The 25,000-nt window shown below is 47.7% G+C and overlaps 1 protein-coding gene across 3 annotated transcripts in view; it reads left to right on the top strand.

The window, feature by feature from the left end:
* Positions 1 to 25,000, top strand: part of AKT2 (AKT serine/threonine kinase 2) — a 686,003-nt gene that overhangs the window by 441,833 nt on the left and 219,170 nt on the right. For all 3 annotated transcript variants that reach the window (XM_085625347.1, XM_085625346.1, XM_085625348.1), the window contains one exon: positions 22,023 to 22,088. In XM_085625347.1, coding sequence (XP_085481473.1) covers positions 22,023 to 22,088 — 66 coding nt within the window. The remainder of the gene's footprint in view (positions 1 to 22,022; positions 22,089 to 25,000) is intronic.

The following is a 25,000-nucleotide window of genomic DNA, read 5'->3' as shown; positions in this document are numbered from 1 at the left end:
TGTCAGCCCCTGGTAAATGGTACCATAGGTACCCAGGGCACTGTGAACAGAGAAGACCCCTAAGGGCTGTGCCACTTATTGTGCCACCCTTGGAGGCCCTGTACCCTAACATACACACTGCCTTTGCAGGCTGAGAGTCTGGGTGCAGAACAAAACAGAGTCGACATGGCACATATCCCTGTATGACATGCCCACAAACCACTGCCCTGGCATACATCAGTCACCCCTCTAGCTGGGTGTTCTATGCCAGTGGTGAGGGTACAGGTGCATGAGCCCTGTACTCCTACAGTGCCCAGGTCCATTCATGGGCTCTAAGTGCAGTGCTGCCATTAAGAGTATATGGTGCTGGGAGGTTGTGATTACGAACTCCACAGCACCATACTGGCTACACCGAAGACTGGGAAGTTTGGTATTAAACTTCTCAGCAAATTAAACCCACACTGATGCCAGTGTGGGATTTAATGTAAAATGCACCACAGAGGGCATCTTAGAGATGCCCCCTGAAAAACTACCAGTGACCTGACTGAGTGACTGCGCAGGCTGCCACCACCAGACATGTTTCTGGACCCCTGGGTTGAGAGCCTGCTGCTCTCCAGGGCCTGAAACAATGCACATCCTGGGACGAGGTTCATGAAGGAGAAGCTTCAAAGGCATGCCGCCTATGTGAGCCTCTCCAGACCACTTGCTGCACTCAGCAACTGGTCCCCACTGGTTCTACCCCCCACTTTCGGCGGGAAAAACAAAGTGAGGAAGAGAGGTGTACCCACCTCTGCCAACCCCACCCCTAAGGTGGGGGGGGCGAGGTTAAGCACAACCTCAAGTCCCAGCCATCTTGAGGATGGGAGGACCCAGCCAACCAGGGACAGGCTCCTGCCCCCCTCACACTGGAGAGTGGCAGAATAGGGAGAGTACCCACCCCAGGGAAGGGACCCATTGTTCCCTGCCCTTTACCTACCTGTAACGCCCCTAAATTTAGTATTTAGGGGAACCCTGAACCTTCCTTCCTCAAATCCAGCAACTACAAGAAAAGGAGGACGAGAAGCCGTGCAGAGCTAACAAGAGGATGACACCCACTGACTTGGCCCCAGCCCTACAGGCCTGTCTCCCCTCGAACCTGCTCCTGCGAAACCCCGGCGTGTCCCGCGGGCAGCAACCTCAAAAACCCCGGAGGACCTGCCTGCATTCACTTTCCAAGCTGCTTCTCCCGTGAACACCGGACGTGTTTGAACTGCAGCTTCTGGTGCCAGCCAGAAACCGCGAATCCTGCATACTCTGCACCCGCCGTGCCCGGCCCGTGTTTGAGTGAACAAACACCACGTGGAGGTCCCCCCGGCGATCCTGACCCGAGATACGGCGACCCCTGACCTGCCTCAAGCCTCCAGATGACACCTGCAGCCTCAATCCAGGAGACCCCCTACCGCGACCAGAGTGGTTAAGAAAATCCGACGTCCAAAGGCACCCCTGCACCTGACGCCCCACGGACTTGTGTGCCCAACCCAGTGGTGCCTAACCATCCCTCTATATCCCAACTTACCCCTCAAGTGGTGGTCACTCCTGGAAGATCTTTGTCCCAGAGCCTGCAGTGTTTCTTTTTCCCGGAGAATCTCCATTGAACTCAACAGGGCACCCGCCCTCAAATCTGCACCCGGCTTCCCTAGCGCCACTGAGGGTGCCCCTTTGATGCTTACTTGGTCCCCAACTTGCCCTAATCTTAACCCTAGGAGCTTTGCTCCCACAACCCTGTGGCCTGCTTGCCAGCCGCCACCAACCGGAGTCCCCCTATCCACCATAGGATAACATTGGGCCTCAACACTCTGCACCCACCCGCCCGAGTGCCGCTGAGGGTGCAACAACAGTGCATCACTAACCCTGGGAGACCCCTGATTCTAACCCCAGAACCCTAACTCAAAAGACCGATTACTTACCTTGACACCGATAACTCATTTTTCCTCATAGGATAACATTGACACTTTTTCTTCCAAAAAGTTTCTGTCTACTTCTGAAAAGTACAAATATTTCTTAAAAATCAGCTGATTAACCAAAACGCATTTTCTCAACTGTTTTCAGGAAATGTCCCAGTGCTGAATCAGGATCCAGCCCTTAGTAAGAAAAAGTAACAATGACCTAACTTACCTGCTAAGTGAATCCTCCCATATGATAACATTGGTGATTCTATGTGAAAAAGTTTCAAAGTGTCAACTTTTGAAATGCAATAATATTCTTTAAAAATCAGCTGATTAACCAAAACGCATTTACTCACCTGTTTTCAGGAAATGTCCCAGGGCTGAATCTAGGATCCAGTCCTGTATTAGCAAAAGCAATCTGAAAAGTAATTAACTGCATTTTACTTGAAAAGCCCATTCAATTGAATGTACTATACCTGCAATGTTTTGCAAACTGCTTTCTTAAAACTGTAACCAAAAACAGTACAAGTTATACTGCAATTCTGAACTGTGTTCATACAAGTAAACTACTACTGCAAAGTATTTATATGCTTACCTGTACCAGGCTTGCTTGGTTCTAGAAATAAAACGGTATATTTTTTTTATACAAAGCAATTGGCATAGAGTTCAGTTCTTGAGTTTGTGAGACCATTTGCTGACTGAGTGTGTACATCTAATGCTTTACACTGTCCTCTGATACTGCCTTACTGCTCTTCCAAGCTACCACTTTAGAGAGCAAGGTTCTATCTAACTTTAACCTCTGCCAAACCTCTGGAGACTCTTGAACTCTATACACACTGTACCTCACTTTGGTGCAGTATATATAGAGCCAGTTTCTGTAGTAGGGGATCTCTGTGTATAGTCATAATCTATGAATAATCCCCGCCCGTGTGCGGGGACCCCGGAGCAATCAAAAATATCTCTTAAGCTGTCCCGCATTTGCAAACCTGCAAAGACACTTAAGAGACAGACAAAATAATACAGCCTAATTACAACAAGGCTGCACTGGCCAGCACTTCCTCTGAAGTGAACACAAAAAGCCAAAATAAAGTTGAAATGTCATTTTTATACACATCTGACATCCTCCTTTATTATCACACACTCCCTTCACCAAGAATCCCTTTAAACAATAGAGAGGAAGGGGTGGACAGACAAGCCCTATAGGCTGTAATTATGTGTCTGCTAAAGGGATACCGTGCCTTTAAGAAACTCTCCAGAGACCCCCGGTATCCCAGGATGCACAGCCAAAGTAAGTTACTTTCAGTTCTTTTTTCCGGCTCCTGCTAGCAGGACCCTGGAGCATTAGCTCTTCATTTTTTGAGCTTTTATTCATTTTGAGTGATTATTTTTTCTGGATTTGAAGTTTCATTCGACGTCTTTGGCCTTTCTCTACATTCTGCTGTGGTTTTTTGGCAGAATTTCTGCAGTTTGCTTGCCTCTATAGACTCGGACAAGTGCTTTGACTGCGGTAGGACATAAAGGCCAAAGCTGAAGCTCAGAGTTTGTCTTCTGTGCTTGCCTGTGTCTTATGTCTTTGACACCTTTTTAGGCTTCTTCTTCAGCCCCTGGGTAAGGAGAGGGTAGGTCCTCTACCACGTCCCAGGCTGTGGCCTCGGGGGCTTTCCCCAGTAGGAACGCGCCTGCAGTATGACGCGTTTTCCGGTCAGCATTGAGGACGGCGACGTCGAGAGCAGGTATGACGCCAATGCTCTCTGTCGACCCACGAAAAGGCCCACGTCAAGGAGGCTGCTTAGCCATGACGTCGAGAGCCATGACGTCGAGAGCCATGACGTCGAGAGCCATGACGTCGAGAGCCATGACGTCGAGAGCCATGACGTCGAGAGCCATGACGTCGAGAGCCATGACGTCGAGAGCCATGACGTCGAGAGCCATGACGTCGAGAGCCATGACGTCGAGAGCCATGACGTCGAGAGCCATGACGTCGAGAGAGCCATGACGTCGAGAGAGCCATGACGTCGAGAGAGCCATGACGTCGAGAGAGCCATGACGTCGAGAGAGCCATGACGTCGAGAGAGCCATGACGTCGAGAGAGCCATGACGTCGAGAGAGCCATGACGTCGTGAGCCATGACGTCGTGAGAGCCATGACGTCGGCGCCGCAGCTTGAAGTCGGCGCCGCAGCTTGACGTCGGCGCCGCAGCTTGACGTCGGCGCCGCAGCTTGACGTCGGCGCCGCAGCTTGACGTCGACGCCGATGCTTGGCGTCGACGCCGATGCTTGGCGTCGACGCCGATGCTTGGCGTCGACGCCGATGCTTGGCGTCGACGCCGGTGCTTGGCGTCGACGCCGGTGCTTGGCGTCGACGCCGGTGCTTGGCGTCGACGCCGGTGCTTGGCGTCGACGCTGGCTGTCGCCGCTTGACGTTGATGCTTGATGTCGGTGCGATGCCTGCCGTCGGTGCGATGCTTGACGTTGGTCCGATGCTTGACGTTGGTCCAAGGCTTGACGTCGGTGCATGGCTGGACGTCGATGTATTGCTTGACGTCGAGGTACTGCTTGGCGTCGCGGCGCAGTGATGCTTGACGTCGATCGCCGTCGAGGCGCGGGGATGCTCGACGTCAAGGGGCAGAAGGAGGTTCGACACCGCTGTGCTGGTGCCGTCGCAGTGCTGATGACGTCGCAGGAATGGTGATGTCATGGGTGACGTCGAGGGGTCATTACTGGCGCTCGATGTCTAGGTCCCGTTCTGGACATCGCTCTGTTGTGGGCCTATCATCATAGGCGGGGACTTCGTTTTCCCGGCAGCGTCGACTCGACGCTGAGCTGGCGCCGAGGGACCCTTCGGAGTCTGGGGCTACTTACACGTGGTCCGCTCGGAAGCGCGGGACTTTGGTCCCCTCGCTTAGCAGTGTCTGCGTACCGGCTCACCATCTTGGTCGCCTCCTGCTCCGCCCCCACGGGTGATACCACGGGGATGCCGCAGAATTCTCTCCGGCTCATCTCCCACTCACCGGGGGGCCTGTGGCGCCTCGGCCGGCGAACCCCCCCCCGCCCCCCCTTCCCCTCCGTGGAATCTTGATGTCCCTAGCACGAGGTCTCGTGTGGGGGCGTCGGTCCCATGGAATCCGCTGTCTTCCATAAGGTCCCGTCGTCACCGTTATGGAAGTTCTCGGGTCAGGCATGCCAGGGGTGCCTCTTACGTGAATAGGGAGAGGTGCTCTCCTGTTCTTACGAACCTCTGCCTGGACCGTTGTGGTGATCCCTGTGTGCGTTCCTTCACCGACGTGTGGATCTCCTGCCCAGAGACAGGGATAGTCTACAGGGCGTGATGGTTGCGGCTATATATATATATATATATATATATTCTTAGGCTCTGCAGCAGATATTTCGCTTCAGGCGCATCCCGGGCTTTGCCGTGGGTTTGTTCTACGGCGACATCCTTGTCTTCGACGGACTCTCTGCAGCCTGCGGCGCAGCAGTGTGTTTCTACTCTCCTTCTCTGCCGCAACTCTTGTGCTCCCATGCGGATAGCGAGGTGGCCCGCATGAAGGCCAAGGCTGAGGCTTTGACGGTTGGGAGGGGCAGGGAGAACGGCTAAAGGCCGTCCGTCCTCTCCAGCGGCGTTATGCCTCCCAGATTTTATTTCTGCGGTCTCGGTCCGCCATTGAGTCATTCTGGGGCTGACTGCCGTGCGGCTCTTCCGGTTTCCCTCCAGCGCCTCCACCTCAATCGCGCTCTGTGCGCGAGTTGTAGAAGGAGGCCACCTCCATCTTCCAGTAAAGGAAGATAGACTCGGCTCCTCTGGGACGGACTGGAAAGGGGTGGTACTCACTGTTCCTTCTAGTGTGCAAGGGAGACATGACCGAGTTTGGACCCATGTTCGGCGGGCGACATGCCGACTCGTGGGATCGAAGAGTAGTACATTCCGGTGGAGGTCTCGGCATTAGGTTTCCCCTCAACCTCCTCAGGGTGACTGACTATGCAGCGGGGAAAATATCGCGAGTTCCTGTTTTTCACAGTGGGCAACGGCCATTATCATTGCGTGGTGCCTCCTTTCGGCCTGCAGCCGACACCTCGGAATGTTCCGTACGCTAGGCCGGGGTGGCTGCGCATATGAGAGTCACAGTGGCTTTGTCTATCCGTTTCTGAACGGCTGGTTGATCAAGGCAGCTACTTTCAGGTAGCGCGCCTGCATTTCACTTGGACTCTCTCTCTGTCTCGCTCTCTCTCTCTTACTTCGTTTGGGCCTCCGCACCGACCTCACGAGGTCTGTCGTGACTCGACGGCTGTGTGCCCTTCGGAGGGGAGACGCTCTTCGATCCTTCGTAGGGCTCGAGTTCTTGTATTATTACCCTTCCCCCCCCCCCCCAATGGTGGGACAGGTCTCGTCTCTGACGATTGGTTGGTCAGGGCACACTCCTTCTCAGAAGCGCAAGCGCACTCCCTCCAGACGTGCGTTCTCTTGAACAAGCTGGGGTGGCACGTCACCATGTCCAAGTCGGTCCCGGCGCCGTTCCAGTGCATATAGTACGTGGCTTCCTCCATCTCTACGCTGTCGGTAAGCGTGTCTCCTTCGGAGGAAAGACGATTGTCACTCCTTCGGTAGGCTCAGGCCCTTGTGACCGCTCCATCGGAGGGGCTTGTGACGACGAAATTCGGCTGTCTCTGCAGGCTCTTCAGTCGCTGCAGTGGTGGTGTTCGGGGGACAATCTCCCCAGTCGGGCCCTCTTCACAGGGGGTATGGTCGTAGACGGAGATGACTTACCACATCAATTTTTTGGGAAACTCAGAGCAGTTCCCTTGGCCCTGAAGGCGTTCCATCCCTCCTTCAAGGCAGACTCCATGCTCGTTCAGACGGACAATTCTACTTCCATGTATTGCATCTACAAGCAGGGGGGCTCCCGTTCACGCATGCTGTCTCGGGAGGCGCAGGCCAGCTGGTATTGGCTAGTGACCAGGAACCTACCGATCACGGCTACCCTTTTGCTGGGAGTGCAGAGTGCCCAAGCCGTTGCGCTCAGCAGGCTCGTTCAGGAGAATCACGAGGGTGCTAAACGACGACGTGCTGATAGACGTCTTCGCAGAGTGGGGCGCTCCGGATGTCGATCTGTTCGCTCGGGCAGAAGACAGCAGAGGCTGCGACTTCGCGTCCAGGTACTTCCGACCAGGGACGCTGGGGAAAGCTCTCTGGATCAGCTGGTCTAACGGCTGTCTCTACGCCTTTTCCACCCTTTCCCCTGATATCGGCGGGGCTGATCTAGCTGTCGCGATCCAGAGCCAGGATGATCCTGTTGGCTCTGGAGGGGCCGAGGCACTGGTGGTTCACCGACCTTCTTCACCGGTCTGTTATTCCACACAGGCGCCTGCCAGGTCGGCCGGACCTTCTCACGAGGTTCGGATGACAGATGGTTCCCCCAATCTCTCGTCCTGGAGTTTGGCAGCCTGGCTCCTGAGTTAGTGCAATATGGACACTTGAATCTGCCTCGGGACTGTATGGATATACTGAAAGAGGCAAAGAGACCGTCTACGAGGAATTCTTATGCCTATAAGTGGAAGAGATTCTGCTTATGGTGCAGGGCGAAGGACGTTGACCCTACATCCTGTAAAGAAGATGTTATTCTGCCTTATCTGCTGCAGTTGGCTCATTCTGGGCTTAAGTTTCAGTCTATCAGGGTTCGTCTCGCAGCTTTGATTGCGTATAGAAAGGGCCCTTCCCAAACCTCATTTTTCCAACTGCCTGTGGTTGCAGATTTTTTGGAAGGTTTGCGTAAGGTGTTCCCCCCCCGTTAGACGACCTTCTCCACCATGGGAGTTGAATGTGGTGTTGTCCAGATTAATGAGGGAGTCTTTTGAGCCTATTCATAAGGCCTCCTCGCAGTATTTGTCCTGGAAGGCTGTTTTCCTTGTGGCGATTACATCAGCCAGGAGAGTAAGTGAGATTCCGGCTCTGTGTTGTCAAGAGCCGTATACTGTATTCCATGCTTCTAAAGTGGTAATGCGTACTCATCCTAAGTTTTTACCTAAAGTGATATTTGATTTCCATGTGAATCAAATGATAACTTTGCCTACGTTTTTTCAGCATCCCTGCTCTCCGGCGGAGAGGTCTCTGCGTTCGCTTGCTGTGCGTAGGGTGTTGACCTTCTATCTCGATAAGACAAAAGGCATCCGCAGGTCGGATCCACTGTTTGTGAATTATGGTTCGGTAAGAACTGGTCTAGCTACCTCAACACGGTCCCTCTCCGGATGGATTGTGTCCTGTATTCAGCTTTGTTATCAGAAAGCTAATAAGACGTTAGGGGGTGAGCCTACGGCACATTCGACTAGAGGCAAAGCAGCGACTACAGCTTTGCTTAGGAATATTCCAATTGCTGACATTTGTAAGGCTGCCTCCTGGAAGTCGGTCCATACGTTTACAAAGCATTACTGCCTGGATTCTGATGCTGGGGCAGATGCGCAGGTTGGACAGGCTTCGCCGAGGAATTTTGTTTGCACAGTAATTTGTTGGTGTTTGGTTTTTTACTCCACCGCTGTTTGTTGGTTGGGATGGGCTTGCCATTCTATTCATAGATTATGACTATACACAGAGATCCCCTACTACAGAAGGAGTAGATTCTTACCTGTAACTCCAGTTCTGTAGTAGGGGTATCTCTGTTATAGTCATAAGCGACCCTCCCTCCTCCCCGGTGGAGTAAACTGACAGTATCAGGCCTGTTGTTATACACCTTCAAAAAGAACTGAAAGTAACTTGCTTTGGCTGTGCATCCTGGGATACCGGGGGTCTCTGGAGAGTTTCTTAAAGGCACGGTATCCCTTTAGCAGACACATAATGACAGCCTATAGGGCTTGTCTGTCCACCCCTTCCTCTCTATTGTTTAAAGGGATTTTTGGTGAAGGGAGTGTGTGATAATAAAGGAGGATGTCAGATGTGTATAAAAATGACATTTCAACTTTATTTTGGCTTTTTGTGTTCACTTCAGAGGAAGTGCTGGCCAGTGCAGCCTTGTTGTAATTAGGCTGTATTATTTTGTCTGTCTCTTAAGTGTCTTTGCAGGTTTGCAAATGCGGGACAGCTTAAGAGATATTTTTGATTGCTCCGGGGTCCCCGCACACGGGCGGGGATTATTCATAGATTATGACTATCACAGAGATACCCCTACTACAGAACTGGAGTTACAGGTAAGAAACTACTCCTTCTTACACATGTGACCTGCTCCTTGATGCACCTGATAGCCATCAAGCAGCAGGGGGTGAAGTTGTACATTGCCAAGCATAAGACACAATCCTGCTTCAAGCTGCATGCTCTTTGCCAAAATCCAAGGACGAACAGCAGCACAAACATAAGTCCCACCACGTCACTTCTCCTACAGGGAAAGATCACCCAGTCCGCATTCTAAAGGCCTGTAGTTAATTCTATCCCAATCCACAGCTGGAGCCAGTTCAACCGGAAATTTCTGGCCCATCCTAAACACATCAGAAGGAAGCGGTCTTCACGGATACAATACTGCAGCTTATCTGGAGGATACTATACCCTCGCTGAGCACCTTTGGGTCGAGTGAATCAACTTGTGCCTCTGTCGGACTTCTGAAGGAGGATGCTGTCCTATTGCTGATGGAAAAGCCTCCTTCTGGCCTCTCACCAGTGCTCCACTCATTTGCTTTATTCCACTGTGGTTCTTACCGAACAGACACCAGCCCTGGTTTCAGAGGAACCAATTTTGAATCCAACCCGACTCCAGTATTTGATCAGGGTCAGTCAGTTTATTCAATGCGTTTATCAGCACTAATAGTCTCACAGACAGCTTCTGTGAGTCAAATAGAGGTGACTCGAGATCTTTAGTGGTGAAGAATACCAACCTTATTTGCTTTAGTGGTGGGTGAAGAATACCAACCTTATTTGCGGCAGGCCTTTCTCTGTATTCCACCCAGAGCTCATTTTGTAGACTGATGTATCCACTATGGGTTAAGAGAGGCCGTCTGGCAGAGGTGGTGGTCAGATGCCACTGGTCTCTGCTGGAGCGGCGGCACCTCATAAACCCTTCAGCTCGCTTTCAAAGGCTTTCTTCATTTCATCAGCCGCATCCTGTGCAAATTCTGGAGGATAATACAATATAATTTACGTTTGCTGTGCCAGGAGGCGCTGAGGCTCTGGCAGGACCTTAAGGGAATCTACTTGACTGTCCGACATCATGCAGGGTCCCTAAACATCAGAGAGGACGTGATCAGCAAGCACCATCTAGTTGACCATGAGTGGCGTATGTACGCAGAGGTAGATGAAGTATTTAATTAGTGAGCTATGCCATAAGTAGATCTTTTTGCTACCTCCAACAATGATTGTTGTCCAGTTTTTCTGAGCTTCAAAGTTTCTTCCTAAAGGTTCCCTGGGGTTCAAATTACTCCTTCTGTGGGCGTCAGGTCTCCTTTACTCATTTCTGCCTTTGCCGCTCTTCCTTTGAATTGCGAAGAAAGTCTTGAGCATGCAGCTAAATTCCTCCTGAAAGCCCAGGAGTGGGCTCAGGAGGTCTGGTACTCTGACATGCTGAGTCGGAGCATCAACACCCCCTCTGTCTACCTCTTTGGGAGGACCTGCTCACCCAAATGCAGGCCACAGTTTAAAACTCAAATCTGCAAAGCCTACACCTCCATGCATGCAGATTGAGCTGAACCAGCTGAGTGGACTTGATGTTCCTACAGACATGGTGATGTGATAATAGACATTTTCCTCTGCTCCATGAACGGTCTATTTTGAGAAGGACAAATGTTCACTTCAAAAGAAGCCTAACCCCAACAAAAAACTTTAAAGACTCAGACCCTAAATCGCATTTGATGTCTGGAAAAGAACTAAGAGAAGGAGAGTTTGAGACCTCAACATTTGTAATCTACCAAACAGTCACACAGGTGTTGTTAGATAGGGAAGACCAGCGATTGGGGAATAACCCGGATCACATCAGGAGGAGGAGGGTGGGACAGGGAATTGCCTGACTAGAGCTAGCGCCCAACCTCAGCGGGATTGTGTTGTTGCTAATGGATGTTGTCATTCCTTTGCATGTATAGACTTAAAAATAAAATGTCTTTTTTTAATTTTTATAAAAGCGAGTATTTGACTGGATCTGGATTTATTGACATTACTTTGTGCACTCTTAGTTATGAGTCGTGTTCACTAATCTATATCTGCATTCCGCCCCTTCCTTTCCTGAGGGGGACATTTGGCTGCTACCACTGAGAGTCAAATACTTGGGTTGGGGCTCCGGCACATCAGGAGTAAAAGACCTCAGCCACCAACCCCTGATTGCCCTATGGCCCTCTGAAAGGAGGTTCTGACAGTGTATGTATCAGCTGTCCTTACAGGTTCTTGACCTGCACAATTGTCTCCACATTGTGATTGATTTGTGCACTCCATGTGCATAAGCAGTCCATGCAACCACCATAAACTGCCTAATTTCAGAACAAACTGATGCGAAATATGGCATATTTGCCAAAACTGATGTCTCCTTTCCATGTTGGGCAGTCCATCACTGTCCCCACTTTTTTTCTCTCTGCCTAATTTCTCTGAAGAGGCGAGGCAGCACAAGTTGATCCCCAAGAGAGCCTTTCACATTTACATTGAGCAGACTAAGGAGCATCAATGGGATGTCCAACTTTTAGTGTTACAAAGGGAAGGTCAGTCCAGAAGCGGATCTTATCCAGATGGATTGTTCTTTGCCATAGAATGCATTTTGCTTTGGGCAAAAAAGAAGCCTCCTTAGGGCTCATTCTATCAGAGCTCACTTGTTTCGGTTTTTTACATCTGCTAGGCATCCACATGGGCATACGTCCACATCTTCAACAGGCCATTTTGCCCACAAGATCCTGCAGGATTTTCTGTAGTCATCATTTCCTAAGATCTTCCACTTTTTAGGCGGTACTGCTGTGGTATCTATTATAAAGGTGATGAATTAGAAGTATCCCTCAGAAAAAGATATTTTGCTTTGGTAATGGTGTTTCGGTATAAACTCTTAACAGATTTCTCACTGCCAGCCCTCTTCTTGGCTCTGTGGAATAGACTTCCGGGTTTTAATACGGTTCCCTGTTAGATGCAATAACTTCTCGTGATTCCCGATTAGTTCTGATGCTCTGTATATAAGGGAGTGAAATTCTTTGTTTGAAACTGACGTCAGCATAAAAGGGTGGCACCTATGAGCTCTGCGATGTCTCTACTCAAGGCAGGATGAAGTCACTGTGGAGTCTGATTGCACTACCTATCTATGCACTGGAGCAGTTGCTGGAATACTTTCAGACTCCAGTCTGGCACATAGTGAGAAATCTGTGGTTATATGGAGTTTCCTTCAGAGAAGATTAGGGAAAGTAAGTAACTTGCTCATTAGGAATGTATACCTCAGTATTTTACAATGAGCCCAGAGTAGCCCACAAACATTCATTCGGCATCCATTTTGTGGCGCCCCAGCATTGCATATATTTTTGCTACATCCTTTGCCTTTAGGGACAGCCCTAGTATATTGGAAGTTCGTGTTCATTGCAGATGCCCTGTCCAAGTGTTCATCTTGAAGTTCTAGGGGCTATTGTTTTCCTCCAGTTCTATACAGTGTCTTGTTTTGCTAAAGCAAGTCCAAGACATAGTGAGGGCTTTCTCTGCTTTGAGTAAAGCCCTTCAATTCCAGTATGTTTAACAGCATCACCTTTGTGGTAATACTGATGCAACTGATAACTTGTAAACAATTCCCCCCCCCCCCCCCCCCCCCCCAAAAAGTGGCAAATAATTCAGCATGAATAAACCGTGTCGAGTAAGTCACCTTCAATCTAACACTTCAGGCATGTAAGAAAGGGCCTCCTGTATATACGTCATAGACCTTGGGTAGTGAAGCAAAGCTGAAAAGTATTGAAATTGTATCAGGTGATGGCAAGTAGAGGTGACCACCTCTTTTGGTGCAATGAGGGGGAACATCCAGTTTTCATACTTCCAGGTGATGAGCTCCTCGTCCCCTTCCACCTCAGATTATCAAATGTATCAGAGCTGTTTATGATCAGGGATCAATATATTCTGGAGATCGTTCTTTCCTTCGATATTTGCAACATGATCAGCTTAGCTCCTAGTAGGCTGGATGCTGATACATAATCAATGTTGGCCAAATGCAGAGTTGCAGGTAGTGGCAGACAAGCGTTCACTAGCCCATATTCCTCCCATAGGTTAGTGAATAACTTGACCTGATTTCAAAGGTTTACTTTCACTAGAGTGGATATTCCAAGTCTGTCTCCTCCCTAAAGCCCAAAGGACAAATATCCACCCAGAGTGGTATTTCTCGTGTGACTTTACCTGCATAATTAGTTTGTGAAAGGAATGCTGTCCCTGTGCCCAGTGCCACTAAAATCACTAGGGAAATTACAGGAGGAGGCTTCTCCCACATAATTGAAGAATTGAAACTGCTGTCTATGCTCATGGTTCCGTTCTGTAGACTGGGTCACATGTGAGAACATAAAGCCATTTGTTAATAAAGATTTAGGTGAAAGGCCCAATAGTATGAGGTGAATTCAGCCATGCTCCACTTCCTGTTTCAGGCCAACTTGTTGCTTTTTCCTATCGCCACCCTTGGGATTCACTTTTGACAAAAGACCTCATGAAAGAGTTGATGCTTCTAAAGAAAATGAGAGGACTTTGAAATGGATAGTTCTTCAAGCCATGTAGCACCATATGAAGGCCTACCATCTTGACCTGCGATATCCTTCCTAGCAGAGAGAGGGGTAGAAAAGACTAGTGTGGAGGATGCTGTTGAGGGAGTAAAATAGGGTAAGGATTATCTATGTACAGACCGTAGATTCCCTGTGACCATCTGATACCATAAATTTGGCCCATTTTGTTCTAAGTGCTGACTTGGAACTAACATGATCTAGGATTTGTACAGTTCGAGAACCTGAGGAAAGGGGGTTACTCCAGTAAATCAAGAGTTTGTTGATGTACAGGTATGCTTTGTTTTTTGATAGATTCTACTAACTGCAGATTACTCAAATTAGAATATTCCCCAGGCTTCAGGCTGGATGCGGGGAAATCTTGAGCAGTAGCTCTGTGACCAGTAGCTAGGGTTGTTTGGCTTGGCTGCGTCTGAGGTGACATCCCAGTGCCTATATAGGTGTCACCCTGGTGCGCGGAGATCAGTTCCTTTTGTTTTACATACAACGCTGAACCATAGAACTACCCTGGTCTCTTTTTGATGATCTTTTTTTCACTTTAAAAAAAATATTTTTGAGCATTTCTCCCACTGTGCGTAGGGCGTCCCCTGTTAAACTCTCAGGGTTCAAACCTTGTGGGGACTGTCACAGGCAAATGTGTGTGTCCAACGCTCACCTGGATTGTCTCTGGTGTCTGGGGTTGGGCTATGACCCCAAGGCCTACATTGAGTGGACGTTGATACACCCAAAAGCAATTAAGTTCCTGATGGCGAGGCAGAAGGTTTCTCTTGGTCACTCCCGTATTCGTTCCCGCCAACAGTCCTCTTCCCACTGCAAGACTTCATCATCTAATTTGAGTAAGTAAAAAAAATAAAACACAAAAAAAATGTGAAGCGCTCTTTAACTTCACCTTCTCGACATTGTGCTTCTAGGCTCCTCCAAGTGTATGGTGCCCTGCAGAACCACATAATGACAACTAGTATGAGGAGCTGCCCAATGACCGCGACTTAGAAACCTCCGCAGCTACAGGCATGGTTTCCCCTGACTTCATCCCGGTCAGCTAAGGAGGAAGGCACATCTTTTGCAACTGTGATGCCCATTGCAGCGGATGCCATCGATATCTAGATGCCAGTCATCAATATTAAGACAAATGTCTTGATAGAGGTGTTTCAACCTGGGGCAGACTCTTCTGAACCCACGATCCCCTTTAATGAAGGCCCTCCCCAACGTGCTCCTGGATGACATGGGTGAACCCTTGCACAGGGACTCCTGTACACCATAGGATTGCTCATCTGCACTGTCCTGAGCTGAGAGATCCAGCCTTCCTTTCTGAGCACCCTTGCCTGAGAACCTGGTGGTGCAGGCCTCAGCAGCTAAGGTTTACCCAAGTGTGTTACCTACCACACCATCGTATAGGTAATCCAAGAAGATAGGTACCTTTGGGAAGCAAATTTCTTCCACCTGGATTGCCCTGTGGTCGATGAACATCTCATGCTTTTTGGGATGATTTTCCCGTACACTGTGAGATTCGGTTGCACAACTGCTTTCCATGCTTCCCAAAAAAGAATGTGCCATCCTCAACGTAGCTCTGGTGGATGGCAAGGATGCAGCGAAGTTCGCCATTGGGTGTGCATTGGACACCACACACTCCCTGCTTAAAAGGCCTGACTATAAATGCCTGGTTACGGTACACTGGGTTCTCATGGTATTTACAGTCTTCTTTGATTGACAATGACTCCCACCTATTTGGCGATAAGGCCGATGTGGCTCTTGATCGCGTATGCAAGATCAGGGGCACTGCTAGATCCTTTGGCCTTTCCCTCCCGACCCATCCACTACAGCAGTCCTTTTGCCCCTACCGTGTATGAGGAAACTTTGGTCAGTCTGCTCAGCCTTTTCGAGCACGCAGCTGTAAAACCCTGAAAGTACGCAGGAGCCAGTACCAGTGTGCTGTCCAGTCTCACCACCCTCTGGCTGCTACAGCCTTAAAATCTCTTTAGAGTGTCCTTCATCCAGCATGAGTTTCTCGTTGGCAGCTTAATCGGGCATCACCTGTCCAAATGGTCAACAATTGCATCCGACAAGTGGGTACTTCAGATCATCCAGAAGGGGTATGCCCAGCTCTTTTTGGAAATACCCTCACCAACCCAAAAATGGCTGACGAAGGACCATCTATTTTTGCTCTGTCAGGAAGCACAGTCTCTTTTGGCCAAAAGAGCCATCAATAGGATGCCAGCACAAGAGGTAGGATGTGGTTGGTATTCATGCTACTTCGGAGTGTCTCCTGAACTTGAAGTTGGACACATTGGCTCAGGTCATGTCTGACCTGGTTCTTGGAGATTGGATGGTAATGCCGTACCTGTAGGGCGTGTATTTTCAAATCCCCATCCTGCTGCGCCATAAAATTTACCTGTGGTTCATGGTGGGTCAAAAGCTTTTTTTAGTTTGCTGTGCTCCCCTGTGGCCTCACTAGGACCCCTTGGGTACTCGAAAAAATGATGGCGGTGGTTGCAGCCTATCTGTGGAGATTAGGGGTGCCAGTCTTCCCTTTACCTCGACGACTGGCTGTTGAAGGTGAGATTAACCCAGGCAGTCGTTTCCCAACTCCAGACTACAGCGGACCTTCTGCATTTGCTGGGGTTCACTATTAACATGTCAAAGTGGCAACTGACTCCCTCTTAGACATTCCCTTCCATCAGTCATTTTGGACACCGTGCAGTTCCTCGTCTATCCTGTATGTAGTAGCGAGTCCTGGATATTCAGGCTATGATTCTGTTTCGGGCTCTATCCTGGATTTCATTGAGACTGACTGAGGCTGCTGGGTCTTATGGCCTCCTGCATCTTTCTGGTAAAGCATGACTGTTGGTTCTGCAGTGGGACCTGTTAAATGCAGCAAAGAAGGGGAAGCCCCTGCAGAAACAAACCACCGACAGATGGCTAGTTCTCTGCATAAATACATTTGCTATATATTCGTGAAGCAAACAACCCCCCCCCCCCCCCCCCCCGTCCCCAAAGGGCTTGCAAACTCACTCCACCAGGCTTATGGCCGCCACTACTGCGTTAGCGCATTGGATATCTGTTGTGGACATCTGCCAAGCTGCCATGTGGATATTCCTCCACACGGTTCCGAAGCACTACTGCTTGGATGGTCAGGTTCATCATGATGGGTGTTTTGCCCGTTTGGTCAACCAGCAGTTTTTGGTCTAAGCCTCTGGGAAAGTATGGCTTGAGTAACTATTGTAAGGTGAGGAATTAGCGGTTAGAAGTCTGTCAGAGGAACAAGTTACTTGCCAGCAGGAACACCTTTTCTAGTAAATACACTATTTACCCGTAGAATCTTTATAGACCCGGCCCCCTCCCCATCCTCTCTGTTCTGCAAATTGGGCTCTTTTTTTGCCATAAAATCCCTTTAGACACTGCATGGTGGTCAAAACAGTTACATTGGTTTTGACGTGGCTTCGAATTTTGGTAGTAACAAAAGAAACTGATGCCAGTGTGCCGGGGTAGTGCCTATATAGGCACTGTGAGAGATTACTTGTGACACCGTTGACAGAGCCGAACGACACCACCTATCGGTGCGGAGAGACACTGCTCGAGATTTGCCAGATTCAGTCTGACGTTTGGGGAATATTCTAAGGTGAGGAATCTGCAGTTAGAGACTCTAACAGTAAAGGAGTTACTGAAGCAGAAAGTAACTTGCTCATCCTTTTTAGGTGACCATTGATAGCCTGTATTGGCTTATGTTGTTGAACAGCCGAGCCATGGGCTCAATCACTAGAGCGAATAAAAGCAGCAAGATTGGGCACCCCTGGCAGTTGCCACATTTGATATGGAAAAAATCCAACCAGACCCCTACTGTCACGCTCTGTTGGTCAGACTCCATATGGGAGAGGAGAAGAAACTGGTATTTCCATGCAAGCTTGTCAAAGGCCTTTTGAATTTTGTAAGCAATATTGCCAGGGTTTCGAGCAATCAGTGAGCAAGAGCCAGCGCTTTAAAACGACGCGGAATGACATGACGTGTGGACATAAGTGGCATAAACCCACACAGGCCATGCTGACCTAATTCACCCACCACCTTCCATTATCCATTCACCAGAACTCTTGCTAAAATGTTGCCACAGATATTAATGAGGGAAATAGACCTGTATGAAGTATGTCCGTTCACTGAAAAATCTGGTCCCTGGAGGACTATAATGTTCTATCACAGATTCCTCTTTAAACTACCCCTACACTTTAATTGTTTTGCCAGATGAAAACTGGGTGATGGCATTTGAGATTTCGTCAGTCTTTAGTGCCGCATCAATTAGGGCTTTACCTGCTGTCTGAGGTTGGGCCATGAGAAACAGAACATACATGCAACATGGGCAGAGTTAAGTGTGGATGTATTTGGGCCATATAAAACCGAATAGTATTGGGTGAATTCTTGAGCGATCTCCATCTGTTGTGTTTAGTCTCTGCTATCATTGAGGATGCTGCTGATGTCTTATTTCATCCTCCATGTGATTCAGTCAGTAAAGTAGCTTACTTGCTTTTTCTCCTTCACCGTCAGTCTAGTCTGGTACAAGAACCATATCTTGCTAGCCTCGTCCAGGAAAAATGACTGGTTCTGGAGTTTCACCAGTGTTGATTCCTAGAGATGTTCCTCTGAGGTTTTGCCTTGGTACCCATTATCTGATTTCTGCATCACATCTCCAGAAGGGTGATAGTGTTAGCCCAGGGTTCTTGGGATGCAAGACAGTGTGACTAACACTTCCCGTTACAGCCTTGTAGGCTTCCAATCAGTTTACTGACTCAGTGTGTTTCTGCCTTGGCAAGACTCCTTACGCAATAATACCAGCATGGGCACTTCTCTGGAATAGAGAGATCTGACGATAAGAGTTGTGGCAGATATAAGCAGTCCAAAAACTAAGCCTACAAGTCCAGCAGCAGCCAAGAGGAGAGGCTAGAAGGTTAGATGGAAGTGGTCAAGAACAGGTTAAAGGAAATAAAAGCAATATCTAGAAAGCTACTGCCTGTGTGTAGCCACTCTCTGGGTTAAGCTACCACGTTCGGTACTTAATAGGCAGTGGGAGTACTTAAGGTCTGCGGTAGCATGCATTAGGGGCCTGGCAACTTTTCTGATTAGTTGTATGTCTTCCTGTTTCGTACACTTAGTCAACATATTCATTCCATGCATCTCTGTTTGTTCTTTACCGGTTTCTTTGCGTTTGCAGGGTTAGACAGGATTTCCCCTTGATTGTTTTGCTAGCCTAATTCTTAACTCCATTGTGTAGGGTGTTGAGGTACTGCATTTGTATTCAGGTCAGTGTGCTGCTCATCAAAGCACCTCCTGACTTGGAATTTGGTAATTTACACTCCTGTTATTACCTTGCAATTATCTTCCTTTTTATACTTGTCTCTTTGTTAGCAATATTTGTTAATGTGCTTTGTCCTCAACCTCCACCGCCTGGGTCCTCAAGATTGACAGCACCTTAGAAGGGTGGCGCTACATCTGTATCTCGAAGAGCATTGTGGGACAAGCCATAAGCAAATATATAGACACTAACAATCTTTCCCATCTCAGATGTTGGGATTAATAACTAGTTTAGAAATAAATGGGATCTTTAAGCACCTAAGAAAGTATAATTTATTACATCTGGATCAAAGAGCCCTTCTTCAGCTATCTTTGAACATGCTACTAGTCCAGTTATTATAGCCTGCAGTGTTTTAACCAAATCCTCCATTTCTTAGATGTGACTTTGTCTTCGTATTCCTGTCCACTACATTACGCAGGTTCTGCCACAAGCCAGACTCTTATCAGTGATTCCAGCAACTCGTGGTATGAATGAATTCCCTGCAAAATGATGGCAGTTAAGGACAACAAGGCCTCCAATCAAGTGGCAGCTTGAAGTTAGCTTGGCTGAAGGGCTGGCGTGTGGCCAGTGAAGGTGGCAGTTGGAGTGGGGTTTTGAATGTGGTTGTCATATTAACCCATTTGTCCATTTCCACCGGTCTAAGACCAAGGCCCTGCATATCCTTTGCAATGGTGTGAAGGGGCCTCAGTAGGTGGAATGAGCAGCAGCTCGCAACAGCAAGCTAAAGACAACCAGGTAGAGACCAGGTTCACCTCAGAAGAAGATTTTCAGGCCCATCAGTGGTCAGCTCCAAGGAGCTACCCAGAGTTGGCCTAAATAATGGGCTGCAGTGGTCCCAGATGTCATGATGGGAGGGAGTGTAGCTTAGTGGCCAGAGCTGAGGGCAAAAGGATTTATTGGTTGCATTCAAACAGTGGTAAGCCTCCTTTTTCACTTCTCGTAGGACCGGCTTCTTCTAGAGAGTCCATGCCACCCTCCCCCACCCAAACAAATAGTGGTGCAACATGTGCTTTACAGGCTGCCCACCAGTCCATGTCTTTCTATAGCTTGGTCCAACTGCCTCCATGGCTGACAGCCTCATTCAGTATCCCCCCTCCCCCTGCCCAGTCCCCCCTAACCTCCACCCAGTCCCCCGCCTAATCAACATCTACTATGTGCTGAGGGTATCCCTGTTGTAGTTTTTGGAGTAAATGTTTTAGGTAGTCCTAGGCTGTAGAGCCCTGTTGAATGCTTTGGAGGCTTGGCGGTGTTGGGTCTGATGACCAGGCCGACCCTGTAGAGGGTAGCGATCCTCTTCCCTGCTGCACCGGTCAGCTGTACTGTTCTTTGATGGGAGGTGGCCAGCATAATTCCACCTGCATCACTCCCATCTCAGTCCAATCAGGTTGTTGCTCCAGGGTCACAGATGCCGTTGGCACAAAGGATGGAGAGTTCCCAAATATAAGGGGTGTGGCTCCAGAGAAGTGTAGGGAAACTCCTTAAGAAACGTCTCCTGTATTTGGGAAGTACGGTGCAAGCACTACTGAATCATCATTTTGTGAGAATAGTGCTCCCACTAGTACTCTCCAAGAACTGTCCTCGGCATGGAACCCCTACAAGCCCAAGTATATCTCCCAGGGATATCATGGTTCTCGGATCCAATTTAGCCACCCTGGCAATCTCCTGAATTCCATACTGGCTCTGTTACTCATGCTAGTCACTGGATCAGAGCCAGCTGAGGCTGCCAATTAGCTTCAGGTGACTAATGCTACCAGAGATAGCCACAGAGGCTGGTCCACTGATTATGTCAGATGTGTTCACCGAACAGCTGTGATATTTAGGCCAGAATAGTTAGCTTTGTGTGAGGGTCTGGACATGAAATTGATTTTTCTAGGATGCATCCACCATCTTGGCAATGTCCTAAATTCCTACTTTTCAACAGTTTCTGGTGTCTTTGTTTTTTATGTCATATTGCACTGTTCTAATGTGCTTGTTAGATCTCCTTTTTTTAAATCTGATTTAGCTATAGTTAGTTACTTTTAGCAGATATTACCATGATTGGTAGGTGTTCTTCCAAAATACATTTTAGATGGACAGTTCTAACCACAGGTTCCTCACCTTGAGAATATCCTCAGGTGCCAAAGTAGATTAAGACAAATCTTGTTTTTCTTTGTATGTTTGTTATAGAAGGGAAAATACTTTAATAAAAACGTTATTTCACCCCACGAAGCCCAAATCCAGCTAAAAATAGCTTGCATCACACACAAGGAGCTACACCACAACACCCCCCAGTACCTAGCCCAAAAACTCACCTTATCTGGAGGAAACAGACACTCAAGGAGTTCAAACAATCTACTTCTGAAACCCTCACGTTTCAAAAAGTCTAAAACTTCCAACAGAGCTTTCTTCGGGGCTGCGCCAAGGATATGGAACTCTCTTCCACCATTCATCAGAAAAATCTCCGCTACACCTCTCTTCAAAAAGGAAGCAAAAGCATACCTGATGAGCAAATTCCTACTTTAATTCTGCACAATCCCGACCACGGAACCTCAACCTTTAACTACCTCTTCTTTGGGTTCCCTGCCAGGAACTATGACCTACACGAGCTTGAACTATATCGTAAGGTCCAGAGCATTGCTTCCCAATGCTGTCACGTAAAGTGTAAACCGACACGAATGCTGAATGTTTTACTACTTGAACTATTAATTTAATTGTTGTTACTCATTGTTTCTTTCGGTGTATGTTCTTTTTATATGCTATGTTCTCCTTTGAAAGTGTTCACCGTATGCCTTCTGTAAAGCGCTCTGATGCCCTTACCTGGGTCTGGTTCGCGCTCTATAAAACTTTAAAAATAAAATAAATAAATAAACATGTGGAAGTGTATTGCTAATGAAAACATGAATGTTGCTGAAAAATGAAACTACCTTAATTTACTTTTTACCAAATTACACTTACTCTTGAAAGCAAGGTAAGTTTGGGTTTTGCGCACAAATAACTTAAATGAATATGTAACTAAAGCTTGTACTCAGTAAAAAGTGTTAAACAAATGATTCCCTTCTTAATGTGCCATGAAACTTCTCAAAATGCCACCCACAATATAAATGTCTGTCATGTTTCTATTGTGTAGGATGAAGTTGCTCACACTGTTACAGAAAGCAGAGTTTTACAGAATACAAGGCATCCCTTCTTAACAGTAAGTATCTGTTCCTATAAATCTGTTAAAATATGTGTGCGCTTGGGTAGTAAGTTGCTTGAATATTTTATAAACAAAAATATAATGTGGATCGATCTGTGTCAATTTAACATTATGTATGTGTGTGCATGTATGTGTGAATATATATTCTTTACAAATGAAACACAGTTTCCCCAAGTCCTGGGTGGCCTTTGTTGGCAACGATATGCAAACAGCCAGGTAATTGCCCGTATTATTGAACCCCGGATTTGTTGACTATATCACCAGAAAACCTTGCACACACTCGTTTATGAAGTAATAATGATTGATGATTAACCTGTTCCAGCGTGTCCACCATGCCACCGTGTTTGTCTAAATAATTTTGGTATGAATCCCCCCCCCCCCCCCCCCCCTGAGCACTGATTCTTCAGGGACAGGTATCATCGGAAAGGGTGAATCTCACCAATGCCCAGTGGATCCTTGCTTGGATGGCCACAGGAGAGCGATTCCCCAAGCATGGATTCACAGACTAGACACCAGGGATGGGGAAAGCTGCCCCTTAAACAAGAATTTGTGCCCCCCCAGCTGTATTTGTTTATAGCAGTCTTTCTGCCCCCCTCCCTCACAACCCCCCAGGGGCACCGTTGCGGGCAATAGCCTCCAATCTCACCCCCTGCAGAAAGCCCACTAGACACCAGGGATTTGTTTCCCCATATAAAATACAAGAGTGGGGGCAGCCCACGTGGGCATGGTCATGCCCTCACCCCAAAATACATGGAACTGTCTTTCTGCCCCCTTGCAGGGCAGATGGGGCAATTGTGTTGGGGACACCTGTTGACCTCGGTTTCATCCATTCCTGTCGCAGGCACTAAGCCCAACCACACAAGTGGTGCAACATTATCGGCACAAGTGGAGCAATGCCTGGTGTTACGAACTCCTGCGGAGTCCAGAAGTTTCCATCACATAAAGGTTAGGAAAATGCATCATTTCAGGCAAAGTTTGACGTTTGTAGGGCATTGTGGCTAAGAAAACCTTGTGGGATTCACACAAGGCATACCACCCTGGAATCCCCCATTTGTTTACTTAGTAGATTTCTATGTGTAGCGGCTGAGCATGGCCCTAAATCCTGCAACTACCCCTATTGCGCATCTCGCCACGTAGCACTTTAGGGCTTTTTGTGTCAGTCTCTTGTCCTACCCACACAAGTGAGGTACCATTTTTATCGAAAGACTTTGGGGAATGCTGGGTAGAAGGAAGTTTGTGGGTCCTTGCAGATTCCATCACTTTCTATCAATGAAATGTGAGGAAAATGTCATTTTTAGTCAAAATTTGAGGTTTGCAAGGGATTTTGGGTAAAAACCTGATGAGAGCCGCTCAAGTCACCATACCCTGGATTCCTCAAGTGTCTAGTTTTCAAAAATGTACAGGTTTGCGAGGTTTCCTTAGGTGCCGGCTGAGCTAGAGCCCATAATCAATAGCAGCCCACTTTGCAAAAAAAGGGTCAGTATTGAGTGGATAAATTTGATTTGTCCATATAGCGTTTTGGGCAGTTTCCTGTTGGAGGCACTAGGCCTAGCCATACAAGTGAGGTACCATTTATATCCGGAGACTGGGGGGGGGGTGGACGCTGGATGGTAGGAAGTTTGTGGCTCCCCGCAGATTCCAGAACTTTCCAATACAGAAATGTGAGGGAAATGTGTTTGTTTAGTTGAAGTTTGCAAGGGATTCTGGGTACAGAAAAAAACCCTGGTGAGTGCCTTACAAGTCGCCACACCCTGGATTCCCCAGGTGTCTAGTTTTACCCACACAGGTCATGAACCAGTTTTATTGGAAGACATGTGAGAGCATAGAATAGTAGAATAGTTGTTATTACCAATTGATTTGCATTTATGCCTTCCAAATTTAAGGCAGTGCGTTAAAAAATGAAAAATACCCTCTAAATCATATGCTAGTGCGGGCACACACAAATCCAGAGTTGTACAAATAACCACTGCTTCTAAACTCCTTACCTTGTGCCTATTTCAGAAATATGCAGATTCCGCGATAGCCATTTTTGACTTTTCAAATTTCACCATATAACTTGTTCTATTCTTGGTACACATTGAAAAACCATTATATGGTGCAGCTTAATTGTTGGCTCTGGTTACCTGGGTTCATGGAGAACCTACCTACAAACCCTATATATCCCAGCAACCAGAAGGGTCTTTTGGATATAATGGTATTTCGCTTTTTTATATTGGTCATTGTAACAAAAAGTTACAGATGAAAACTTTTGTCGCAAATGGCTGATTTTTTTCCTGTTGCTTTTCGGTATTTCTTTATTTCAACAGTTAGTTACTTTAGGAATACCTTGAGGCATCCATTCAGACTACCTCTTGCTGAATTCGGAATGTTGTCTGCTTTGAAAAAAGCTATAGCTTTACTGGATTACTCATGAGTTCCACACAAAAAGGTTGAAAGCAGAAAAAAATGGGCTACCTCTTTTAAAAATTTCAAAACTGTGGTAAAAGAAGGTTTTTTTATTCAGCTTTGCATGTTCCTGAAAGCTGGGAAAATTGTGAATTTAGCTGATTAAACAGTTTGTTGATGCCATTTTTAGGGGAAAAAAACAACTTTTATCCAGGGCACTTTTTTCGTATTTTGCTCTCAAAACTCAGTTTAGATATCGAATAGCTGTAGAATGGTATAGTGTGGATTGGCGTGAAGTGAGGTGGAGTAGAATAGTTTAGAGTCATGTGGCGTAGAGTGAACTAGTGTGGAGTGGTGTAAAGTTGGGTAGAGTGAAGTGTCATAAAGTTGAGTAGTGTACAGTGGAGTGGCGTATAGTACAATAGCGTATAGTGGTGTACAGTAGAACACTGTTCGAGGCATGTGGGCTGCTGAATTCATATCTGTGCATAGATCGCCGCCTAGTGTTGGGTCCGGATGTTTGC

The sequence above is a fragment of the Triturus cristatus genome, chromosome 9 (genome assembly GCF_964204655.1).
Source record: "Triturus cristatus chromosome 9, aTriCri1.1, whole genome shotgun sequence".
NCBI lineage: Eukaryota > Metazoa > Chordata > Amphibia > Caudata > Salamandridae > Triturus > Triturus cristatus.
The sequence above is the reverse complement of the archived record's forward strand: the minus strand, read 5'-3'. Positions and strand labels throughout refer to the sequence as shown.